The 12,644-nt window shown below is 44.5% G+C and overlaps 1 protein-coding gene across 16 annotated transcripts in view; it reads right to left on the minus strand.

Annotated features, from left to right (window-relative positions):
• Nucleotides 1–1,225: 1,225 nt before the first annotated feature.
• CASK (calcium/calmodulin dependent serine protein kinase) overlaps nucleotides 1,226–12,644 on the minus strand; it is a 413,691-nt gene continuing 402,272 nt past the window's right edge. For all 16 annotated transcript variants that reach the window (XM_037001503.2, XM_037001501.2, XM_037001498.2 and 13 more), the window contains 2 exons: nucleotides 6,787–6,870; nucleotides 1,226–3,253 (listed from right to left, as the gene is read on the minus strand). In XM_037001503.2, the coding sequence (XP_036857398.1) occupies nucleotides 3,077–3,253; nucleotides 6,787–6,870 (261 nt within the window). In that variant the 3' untranslated portion in view covers nucleotides 1,226–3,076. The remainder of the gene's footprint in view (nucleotides 3,254–6,786; nucleotides 6,871–12,644) is intronic.

Here is a 12,644-nt window from a genome sequence, read left to right on the forward strand (position 1 = left end):
ACTGGGATGTGGGGAAGAGGCGCGTTGGCAGCATCCTTTGTGCAGTGAGGGCCCTGCAACAGCCTCAGATAGATGCCTTTTGAATACAAATAGCAAGAAGTAGGTCACCCATTTCCTTTCCTCTCTGAGCAAAATATTTTAAACCATCTCACCTGACAGGAGATGCAAGTAATTGCATTTTAAAAGGCTACCATATTATCTCAACACTGGAAAACTTCCAGATGGGTTGAGCGACATTTCCCTTTTTAGTCTTAAAATTAAATAAGCTGCATGTGCAAAGAAATGACTACCTTATGATTGGAAAATCAGGTCATTTTTGTTTTCTGTGGGGAGTGGGTTTGGGGTAGGGGAGAGAATGCTCCGAGTATGGTTCAGTTGACTGGTGATAAGATTTAATAATCGAATCATTTGGTCTGGTCCTTAAAAGGAAAAAAAAAGGTTTTGCTGATGGAATGGAAGCAGTAAAGAAGCTTTCTGGCAATTTTCTCTGATTGCTTAGTGGACAATTGTAATAGCAGTAGCAGCGGCAATGTCCTGAAATTACTCTGAATTCAGAAATTGGATTATTTTCTGCTAGGTCATAAAGACACTGCTTTAGAGAAGATGTGTATTGGTGGAATGGAGCAGATGACCTTTTTGAGAAGTCAGCCAGAATGAGTTCTGGGTGCAGGAATTTTGCTATCCGTACCACAGCAAGAACAACGCCTGCCTGTGTGCTTCCGAGGACGCACGAAGCGGTCAAGAAGAAAGAATGAGAGCTACAACACTTCTCAATTTCAGAGCCAGACGTTTCAGCTGGCGTTGCTTTTCTCTTCTTCTGCTTGATCCACCTTTATTAACACAGTGGATGGCTTATGACTGGCATCATCAGCATCTCTGGAGGTTTTGTCTCAAAGGGCAAGTGTGGGGAGGGGCTCCTACCAGAGGGAGCCTCTGTTTCCCATGTATTAGTTGTGTTCTTCTTTGTGCTTCACTAGAGAAGAGGTAGAGTGGGCACTTTAGGACTGAGAAGAGCCCTGATTGCGGTCAGTACCATCACAGGACTGGCTGTCTGGCCTTGACACTGGTTACACTGAAATGAAGCCTGACAACTCTTGCAGTCTCTCTCTCCATCCAAGTGTCTCTGGGTTGGTTGGTCACCTTGCTGGGGGTCCTGACAAGAGCAGCTCATCCGCCACCTTGCTAGTAAGGTGAAGACTCATCTGGTCACTGACAAAGGACGACATCAGAGAAAAAATCAGCATCGTTTAATAAGAGTAGGTGGGAGGGGAGGGTGACACGGTGAAAGGAGTACACAAATGCCTTCTCTGTGTGGTCCGTCAAGAGAGGCTGCTAGCTAAGAACATACCCTGCACACCCTGCCAAGGCACAAAATGATGAGGCCACCTAACAGACAAGAAGCAAACCCGATGCTAGTTTGTCAAGGATCACAGGTTAATAGAACCACTTCACACCCTGATACTCCAATGAAAAACCTCCCACTGACCTCTGGCAGAGTCGTAAGAGCCCCAGTCCGAATCTCCTGGCTTGGAAGAATGTGAGCTCATGGAAGAGTGATGACATGGTTAATGTCTCTAAAGCAGCAAGGGAAGATGATTCTCCTGTGCCAAGGGATACAGCAAGAGGAAGGAGAGACCACAGATGGCCTCCAGGACACTGGTGGCCCTCGGGCTGTTACTGCATTTGTGCAGTAAGGGGGCTGCGCTGGGAGCCAGACAAGGTCTGAGCTGTGCTCTGGCAGAGCATTTTGTTGTCCTGCCAATGGATAGTCACTCCTGGACCTTTGGGGGTTCAGTGAGCATCTAGTGGATTACAAAATCTAAAAGATGATCAGCTTGTAAACCTGAACAAATCTATAATGAAATGAAGGACCCAAAGGCATTTAATTATTGAACACATAAAAGGAAGTATATTTAAAAAAATTGGTCAAACTGTACTGTTAGTTATCATTTTAAATGAATTTACAGGGCTCTTATAGATTATTGTTTTGGGATAATTCAGTTTATAGCAAGTGCCTAAACTGGTTTCTTCATTGCACAGTATATTCTCTTAAAATGGGTGCTTTAAAACAATTACATACATATTAAAAATCCTCATTTCTTTGCTTAATTAAAACGTTAATACTCTCAGACAACACAGATCTGAAATGGTGAAACCAGCAATTCCCCCTCCCACCTTACAACAAATTAAATTGAGACAGAATTACAAACACATTTCACTACATGATTATTATTAATAAAAATCAGTTTCTTTTTTTTTATAAATTGCCCGAAATGCAAGGGATGTGCATAGGTTTACAACTTAGTCATAATAGCATTTTATTCTTATTCCCCTGGGTGTGCCCCGTGAACGGAATGTACTTTGCTGTAGATTACAGATTGCTTGTCCAACACAGACACACTGACAGCATAAACGCTCGCGACTGTCCACATGCATTAAGAGTCAAGACCCAACTTCAAATCTCTAAAAGGTTTACAGGGTGCTTCAAAGAGACAGTATCACATTATCTGGAAGTTACATGAAGGACTTAAAAAAAAAGTACTACTCTAAAAAAAAAAGAGAAAAAAGGCCTTTAAAAATTTATGACTGTTTTGTAATCACTAGACTGATTATTTCAAATAAATAAAGGAAAGAAAGCTATTCCAATCCATAAAATCAGACTCTAAAAAGAATGTAGTGTTCCACCCCCAGTCAAGGTAACAGAATCATTGTTTATTATTATTAAAATAGATTATAGAAAGCAGCATCTATTTTGTGCAGTTTTTAGGGGCCTTGGAAATAAAAAGCTATGATTTCCAAAAATATAACATTCCAAAGGATTGAATAATACATACATTTAAAGATACATTTTATTAAAGTTTAGGAGAACTGATTAAAAAAGATACTGTCTCTTTAAATTAGTGTGTAATTGTTTTTCTCCTCCTATCTATTCGGACATGACAATAATTATAAATGTAGGTCACACTACAACTAGGTAGTCTCTAGGGACCATGACCTGCTGACACAAGGCCGATAACAAAGGCTTTTCCACGTATGAGGCGGCTCCCAGTTTAGCGTCAGGCATCTCGGGAGAGGCCTAATAGACCCAGGAAACCGGGACCCACTGCGGAGCTGTGCACACGAGCTCAACGGCTTCCTCCAGATGTCTGATTGTCTCATCAATTTCATTGTTGATAATTGTGAGATCGAAGTAGTGTGCATATGTTCTCTGTAAGATATCAGACTCCTTCTGCAGACGCTGAAGAGATTCATCCTAAATGGTGAGGGGATGGTGGTAGAGATGGGCATGGGGGAAGGGAAAAGCAAAGAGAAGAGAGAAATCAGCTGGGTTCTTTCTCTTTTCACATTTCTGCTCCTCTCAGCGTCAGAAGCAGTCAGGGCCAAAGCTTGATGTGCTGCATCTGGGCATGAGGCCAAGTCTGCTTTTTGACAGAGGAGACGATTGTCCCTGGGAAGGCAGGGTTATGACTGCCACGGCTCACCATGCAGCAGGGGGCTACACGCCAAACCGAGCAGGCCAGAGGAAACAGACACTTCAGCACACACTCCACCCCACCCAGGCCTTGGTGCCTGCCCCGCTGTCCGAGGGTAGTCGGGGACTGCCTAGTGGGCCCTCCTGTCCCCCTTCCTCTACCGCAGATGGCCTGTCTTGCACTCGCCAGTCACGCGCCCCACCCAGATGCTAAAGTCCCACCCTGCAGCCCTGCCCCAGAGCCCAGCATTTGCACCAAGAAGCCCCTGCCTCTGGACGAAAAATTCAGTTGTATTTTCCCCTTTTCTATTTAGAGGCTCTACATGTTCCAGGAATTCAATTACATATAATGGTTCTCACTCAAGAGCAGCAGATGCCAGAGGCACAGCTTTTGGGATGTTACAAATTATGGATGAAATATGGCCATTTCCCAGATATAGTGGCAACTGGCATCTGTGAGTTCCCTCAAACTGGTCTGCTTTGGAAAGGGCCAAATGTCAGTGCTCATAAGTACTCGCATCTCTTATGGAAAAAACTCCTAAGAAAAAGCCGCGACTGAACTCTAGGGAGCTCTCCTGTGGTGCAGGACTTTCCCTCAACTCCCATCACTTGGTACATATTTTAAGAACTCTCGCCAGGGTGAGCCCATAGTAAGAAGGAATTCAGGGCCCCTAGTCTGTCACTCGAGTCTAGCTTTAGCCTCAGGATGGCAGCTCGTTAAGACAAAGATATCGTAAGAGTCCTCAGAAAGTCTACTTCTGCATCTTCATGGGACAGATCTTGTTATGTTGAACTTTCAATGGACAAGTTAAAATTTGAAACCAGGGAACTTTGTAAGTCAAATTAACCACCCCCTCTCCGCCCAACACTAGTAGGTGAGCCATTGGGCTGAGTCTTAACTATATGTAGATACGATTAAATACCTGCTTATTTGATTAGTATCTTCCTCCCCAACTATAGCATGAGCTTGTCTTATGTGCCCTGTCTTCGCTGTGCCCAGCACTTGCCTTGTACACAGTAAGTGCTTAATAAATGCTACTGAAAGAATGAGTACTTGGTTGATGAACTGGCCATCACAGGATTTGATGAGTGTTAAACTACAATCAAGACACATAGCAAGTCTACTAAGAAATGAGGGCCCACGATGACAGAGGCAGAGCTCCAGAAAGAATAAAAGATGCAGTGCCTTTAGGTTCGTGGGAGCCATGGCAGCCAGTGCTGGCTTAGGCCCTGTTCTCCTCTCTGAGACCCATCTGTTATTTGTAAGAGACCATTCCCGATGAGCCTTGGCCTGTGGGTGCAACTCTCTGCAAAGGGGATCTGCTGTGAAATAATGACACATGCTTGATTTCATCACGGCACCACAGTGGGGATGGACAGATACCAGGGAATCTGGGAACTCCATCTTTTCCATCAGGACGCTCTGAGATGAACATCCTTCCTGTTTTGTCATTTTCCACCAGAATTTCAAAGCAGAATATGGCATGCTTTGGATGTTTGGTGCTAACTCCTACAGTGTAGATAAGACCTCAGTTAATCATCACTGTCTAAGGTCATATCAGCACACTTTCTGCTGGCACTTAAAAGCATAGTATTTTCACTGTGGCCTTACTGTACAATGAATGATGCAAGAGCCCCATTTTAGGAAACATGCATTTACCCAAAGACAGGAGTGCTTCCTACCAGGATGAGAAGGAACAATTCCTACCATGTCACTCTCCGGGCTAGGGGATTCTACTGGGGTGCACAGTCCTGGGCTTCAAAAACGATTAGCAGAGTTTATGATTTGCTCAGAAAGCTGGACTGATGAAAACAGTCAAGAAAACTTATGGCTGAAAGCATCAAATTTTTAATGTCATTCTTGTTACAGGAAAATAAAGCTCCCTCTTAAGGACCTGATAAGATGAAGCTGTATTTGTCAGTTTCTTCCTCTACGACAGCTTGTCTGTGGGCTTGATTTACATGTGAGCAGGGTTTAACTCAGTGAAAACAAAATGCCTTTATTCTAACAGCAAAAGCAGGGATTTATGGGAATAAAATGTCTACGTTCTAAATCTATGCAAGGAAACAAGGCTGTATTTCATCACCTCCTAGCTGGTACTTACAGGCAATTTTCTGCACCATTTTGGCAGCTATGGAAAATCAGTAAAAGGACAGGAAAACAGGCAAAAAACAAAAACAAAAACAAAAAACAGAGCAAAGATGATAATTCAAGAAAAAATACGTGGTACCAAAGATAAAAGCTAACCACAGTGTGGCATTTCAAACATGTTGGTGTACTAAATAAGATGGAAAAGTAGAATTTACAAAGGAATATATGTTTTACAAATGAAATGACAAAAACTAATGACTGAAAATCTGAGCAACATATAAAGGTAAATAAAATATTTAATCTTCCTTAAAGGTACACAAAGCAAAAATTACCATGCCTTGACTTTACTGTCATAAACTTGGGTGAGTTTAGGCCAGTGTTCACTGAATACAAGAGCTTTTGGGTAGTTTCCAGACCCTGCAGAAGCAAGGGTCCTCCAGATATTTTTGTGTAGAAGTCTCCTCCTAAGAATGACTCTACAATAGATAAGCACTGATCTATTATTGAGTGCTTACCAGACACACCATAACTGCCTTCTAATCCTCCCAGCCCCAGAGGGCCTATCAGCCTGGTACTCCATGGGGATGCCAACTCTCAAAGGCACCATTTCTGTGGCAGCAGCTGACCTGAGTTGGCCCAAAAGAGGACAGAGCTCATTTCCAGGTTCGGAAGTCTCTAGGGGCCTGGAGAAACATTCTGCATGGGTTCCACTAAAGAGGCTGGGAGAGGAGCCTGGGCGGCCTGGCAGCCGGGCCAAGGTTATGGATTCTTTATAGCTCTCTTCAGGCAAAGCAATGCTGGACCCAGAGTTTGGCCTGGGGGCAGCTGCTTTTTTAGCACAATCCCTCTCTGGAGTTGAGTGGACTGGCAGCCCTGGAGGGTGGGAGCCACCTGGAAAGCCCCTGCCTTGGTGGGGTGAGGGCTTTTACCCTTGGACTTTAAAAGTAGACCTACTGAATCAGGCCACATGCTGACCCTGCTGGGGACTAAGGCTTGAATGTGCCTAATGACTCTGATCTGGGAAGCCCCACACCTCTCTGTTGCCTAATTCCTGATACAGAAAGAGGACCTCAGACTCTGGAAGTCTTGTGGCCAGTGTCAAGAACAAAGAAGAGCTTCATTTAGTTGGCTTAAGGCGCTGGGGCATTGGTCTTGAATACACAACACAAATGCAACCTCTTGATGCGGCTGCTTGTTTGGGGAAGAACTGAGTGATTCTTACCTCATTTAAACCTGGAGTAATAGTTGGTGCAGCAATAAAAACAACGAAAGGAGCAAACTCTGCAGTTCTCAGGACCTTCAGTGCCTGTGTAAAAAAAAATAATTGAGACTTAAAAGAAGAAATAACTAATGCAGCTTTCAAGTGAGTCTATAAAAAAATTACATAACTGAAAGAGCTTTTGAATCAAACTTTTGGCAAGGTACTATGAAATTTCCCAGCTTTGTAAGTAACTTATATAAACCCCTTTTCTTCCAAAGGAAGGTCAATAGCCATCAGCAAATAAAAGGTGACAAACTGGACATTTTTCTTATGAATTTAATGAATAAATCTAACTTCAGAAAAGTTAACACTGATTATGTTGGTTAATGATCACTGAAACCTGGCCATTAATTGCAGCCTGAATTGTAATTCATAGGAAATGCATTTTGGGGTAGACTTGGGCCAGGAGGCTGGATTCACCACAGATCTAGAGCCCACTTCACCACATTTCAAATTGCAAATTGCTCACAAGGGTAGCACATCCTGGCCCCTGTAACTGTGGGCCTCTGCTCACATTTATGCAGGTCTTCTGAGTTGCCCTGATCAGAAAGGCTCCTGTGGGACTCAGGGGGAAGGGAGACCTTGTCCAGGTCTGGAGTTTAGAGCTGCTAAAGAAGCTGTGTGGCTGTGGATGATTCATAGGCATTCAAGAAAATGTTGCATTCAAGGGAGAGGGACCTCTGAGGTATTTCAGTTCCCTTCGCAGGCATCAAAATCTCTAATTGCTCAAGTTACTAGTTTGCATAGACATACTGCAAAGCTGACATGTGATGCTGTAGGCGTTGATTCTGGTAAGGGATTCCTGCTGCAGCTCTTCCCTTATAAGGAAATGACACTCCTCGGGGTTACAAACTCCCCTCCCTGGAACAAAACCCAACATATAGGCACACAATTCACAAATGAATGACATGTAATTAATCCGTATGTGGCAGGGGTAAATATCTTGCTGCCCTTTATAGGAGAACTTAACATTTCTATTCTGCTTTTCAAATGGCCTCTCAACTGTTTGCCTTTTCCATTCCTCCTTCTTTGGCCTGGTTTACTGCAGTAGCAATTAGACTGGTCGCTCTGCCTCCAGTTTTGCTGTGTTCTTATACTAAAACCTGCCTCTGGAATGATTTTTTGGATATGCAAATCCCACTGAGTTGCTCCTCTGCTGCAAACCCTTCCTTCTTGGCCTTGGGATAAAATGTATTGTCGTTAACATAAATGTCAGATCCCTCCCTCACGGGCTGGCCCATGCTTACCTTGTCAGCCTCTTTCTGCCTCCTCCCTGCTATGCACTGGCCTTGCTGAGTCCCTTTCAGATCCACAAAGGGCATGACTCTTTCTGGCTTCCTGGCCTTTTTTTTTTCTATCCCTCTGCCTGGACCCTCCATCCCCTTGTCCCTGCCCTACTCCCCCTTTGGCTTGCAGAGAGATCCTTAAGTACCTGGCACTGATGTTATGCTCTCTGGCAAGTCCTTTGGAGCTCTGAGCTAAGGCCAGGCCCTCTCCCCTCCGTGTGCTCCTGGTGCCCTGACCTTATGGCCCTGTGGTGCCCATCACACTGCCACACCAGGGCCCGGATACTAGAGGGTAAGCTGCTCCAGGCAGGGGCTGTGTCTTGTTCAGCTGTCTCCCTCGTGCCCAGTATGGCACCTGTCATAAACTGCCTGGATGGTAAAATGACAATGTAAAAGCAGTATGTATAATTTGCACAAAATCTATCTTGCCTTTTGAGGCAGGTTTGACTAAAGGGCACTTGCTTTCATGGCTGAAGGGAATCTTGTGGCCTCTGTGAATACACCAGCTTGGAGGAGGCACACTGGATAATAAAGAATCTGACTTCTTGTTTAGTGCAAGGTTCCCTTTCACTAGGATTGTTTCTGAATTTTAGTGACCCGGGATCTCCTTGTGGGTTAAGAGAGCCTGGCACATTTTTTATATCCATCAAAGTGCTTTAATTGTGAGTCAGATTCTCCTTATGAGAAAGCTCTTCAAACTTGCTTATGTTCATTTTTGAAAGAGGTAATTGACAATTTCTTTGCCAATTCTTTTGTGATTAAGACTTCAGCAAGGAACAAACATCATGAAAAAGTCCATATAAAGCTCAAACGAGCTTAACAGGGATCTTTGCTAAGAAATGTCCTTTTTTCCAATATTATCTTGGGCCTTTTTTTGGTCCTGCCTGTGTTCATAAATCAGGCAACTAAGGGTCAGTTGAGACATAAGGTTTCCTCATTATCCCACACCCACCCACAGGCAGCTTCTGGGCAACTGAGATGGGAAAAATATCCAAATGCACAGGTCCTGACCTGCTTCCATCTTGAAGCTACTCTGAGTGTGAGATGGAAGTTCACACAGCCTAGATGCTGAATGGAGTCCATGGAGGAAGTTGAGAGTGACACCCCAGGTGTGAAATGGTCTTTTCTTTGCTCAGTGACCCCAGCCTGATAACCACCCAATTCTTTGAATATTTTACGTTCTAGCCTGCTATCACATTACAACACCAGAAAACACACTTCTTGGAAAACACGAGCTCCCTGTAGATTACCCTTCTCTGCACTGCATGCAGGCCCCTTAATCAGTCTTTTTCCACAAAGACATGAAGGTCATTCTACACTTAGTGCACAGAACAGTAATGAAGGCCATGCTCATCATGCTGTCGAATGCCTCTTGTATCTAAGAATCAGATTATATTCCTTTAGCAATTAATTGCAAGGAAAGAGCTTGCCTACTTCTACGAGATGAGAATATTGTGATCCATGCCACTCTCCTTTTGTCCTGGTTGCCAGGAAGTTCAGAGGTCAATTTCATGTTGATAACAGTAACTACAGTAGCCTCTGTTGTTAGCATATTTGCTTCCTCCTTTTCATGGCTTTGATGTTTGATTTCTCTCCCATATTATTGTATATTCAAGAATTATAAGATGCCTTGAATCCTGATGGAGATGTTCTCACCTGGGAACCCTTGTATTTCCAGTAGGGTTACCACACACTCCATCAGTTATTCTTGAAGGTCTCTGCCTCTCTACTTTGCACTACGTATGGGTCTCAAGTGGGTGCCGTTTTTGTGCAGTTTCTGCTTGCCTGACCTTCAGGGTCACTTCAGAGACAGGAAATGGAATTGCTTCACAAGGATTTCTCTCCCCCAGGCTGTTAACAGGTGATGGTAAGATATCTCTAAGTCCTCTTTCTTTCTGACTAAGATGAGACACAAATTTATTAATATTTTCAGGCAAATACCCCTTTCTGAATCCCAGAGAGGAGAAGATCACTGGAAATATGTTGTATTCAAACAGCTAGAGCAACATTAATTTAACATTTAAAGTTAATTCTTTAGTTCTCTTTTGTGTAGATAAATTTATTTTATGGCTTAAGTATGGCCACTAATTAAACTCAGGTTCCCATCCTCAAGGAATAAAAACTCATTTGACTAAGTATCTAACATGTAGCTATCTTTAGGACTTAGCTGGCTTGCAAACTTAAAAAGTACATAAGGGCAGGCATCTGAGTCATTTTGTACACCAATCTAAGAGTTTAAGGAAGAGTACAGTGACTCCAGAAGCAATCTTAAGAGAGCCAGTTGATTTCATGAAACAAGTCCTCATTCAGACCCTGGGCCTTGTTTCAAAGTACAGATTTCTAGCAAGACTGCATCTACCCCTTGATGAACACCTTTCCCTCTGTGAGCAAAAGCAAAACCACAAATATTCTGCTACTGTAAACTTTTTAATGCAGCCAGCAGATAAATTAGATTAAAATCTAAAAGTCTAAAACTGTTATGGTAAGTTTTGATTATACACTAGAGCTATTATAGTTTCAGCTTTAGGGACATAGATAGTTTTTTGAGCTATGGCCTTATTTGTGTGGGAAATAAGTTCTGTAGTGTTTCTCAGGTTTGAATGTCTAAATGTTAAAAAAAGTAAAGATTTATATTGTACTACTACATACAGAGTGGGTCAGCTTAAGGCCTCCCCAAGGTTGATTGTTCTAGGATGGTGCAGTGAAAGGAGGTTGGGATTTACTGTAAGAAAACCAAATCCGAACCAACACTGTTTAGGTCTCCACCTCACCTTCAGTGGGCTGTGAAACCTTGGTCAAGTCACACTTGGCTTGGTCATCTCCAAAAATCCATACTGCTATCTCCATCTCAGGGTTACAAGGGTTAGGTAAGGAGGCTAATGCTTGGCCAAACAGAGAGCACTGGAGGAACACAGTCTATTCTTACTATTTTAAAAGAAGCCAACTTAGGAGTTTTCTTATTGGATGTCTTTACCATGGTTTAAAGTTGGACCACAGTGTCTTATCATATAGTATTATCAGACATGTGTTCAGTTTGGCCTGAACTGTCTACAGTAAGTTTAGATGGCACAAAGTCTTAGACAGGAACCAAATGAGCTGGACCGCAGCGTCAGGTGGTCTTGCGCTGGGCCTCATGGAGGGGACGTAGTGTCAGTTGGGGTTGGAGTGAGAGGGTTTTCAAAAATGCCACATGGCATTTCTCCCATTATGGACAGTTTCTGATGTATATTGAGGAAGCAATTTCACCCTCACCAGCTTGCCTTCTTATTTGTATTCTTAGCTCCTGGCACAATGCTTGGAATATGGTAAGTGCTTAATCAATAATGGTTGGTGGAATCAAACTGTCTGAGAGAGGGTAATCTAATAGCCTGGGGTGGGGAAAAGGGTGTGGAGAAAAAATAAATGGGAGGAGAGAATGTCCCTGGAGCAATGAGGGTTGGCCTGACAGTAAGTGGGTTGTGGCGGGCATCCTGAAGGCAGGATGCAGGCCTTGCCCAGCCTGGGGGAAAGTGGGCCAAAGGCAGAGAAGCCGGAGGGCAAAGCCCACTTGGGGCAGACCCTGTGGGCATCTGTGGCGACAGTTGGAGTGAGAGCAGGACTGGGCATATGAGAGCCTGGGACCAGGGTGGTCAACCAGACCCCAGACAGGAGCAGGACCTGGGCGATCCCTGTCCCTAGGGCCACAGGCCAGAGAGGCTTAGGTAGAGAACAGCAGGCCCAGGGCCTGCCCTCAGGGGTATGTGGCCCTGAAGGATCACAGTTTGCGAGGCGGTGACGCAGGAAGCAGGAGAGAAGGATGCAGTGAGCTCATCCAGCAGTGAGGGGGAAGTGCCCAGTGCCACGCATACAAGGGACTGCCCTGGATGTGCTGACAAGTGTCTCCCGCCCACCAGTGCAGAGCAATGCATGACTGGGCAAGGGCGCAGGGAGAGCTGGGCGTTGGGCTGGAGCGGGGGTGGCAGTGGAAGCAGCAGCGGCGGTGACGGCAGCGGCAACAGGTAAGGCAGAAAAGCCCTCGAAAGTGGACTTAGGTAATGCAGAGGGGTCTGAGGAGCCCTGCAGCCAGCAAACTGCTAGAGATATTACTACCAGCAGAAAACGACGTTCAGGTGAAGACCAGTGTGGAACCCAAGGAGAGGATGTCGAAGACCAGGACCAGGATTGAGACTTTGCCTCTAGCCACCCCTGGCCAGAAGATTTTTCCAATCCCTAGTAAGGAGGGATTAGTAGTTAAACAAAAATCAATCTGCATTACACATCAAATATTTAGTTCTATACAGGTCCAAGTTGATTGTTAAGGGAATGCTATAGTGTTTACCCGACTGCTGCTTTCCTCCCCAGCCCCTTAACCCGATGTCACGTTCAAGAACCCCATGATGTGCTATGACACAGAGATGGGTGAACCCACTGGCTCTGAGTAGCCGAGCTGGCAGACCCCAGGTCATACAGACCCTGGTCATGCAGGTTCCATCCTCCTCCTGGGGACGGCAAGGGGACCGAATCTCATGCAGGCACCCTTGAACAGGGGTCTTC

The sequence above is a fragment of the Manis javanica genome, chromosome X (genome assembly GCF_040802235.1).
Source record: "Manis javanica isolate MJ-LG chromosome X, MJ_LKY, whole genome shotgun sequence".
NCBI classification, from domain to species: domain Eukaryota; kingdom Metazoa; phylum Chordata; class Mammalia; order Pholidota; family Manidae; genus Manis; species Manis javanica.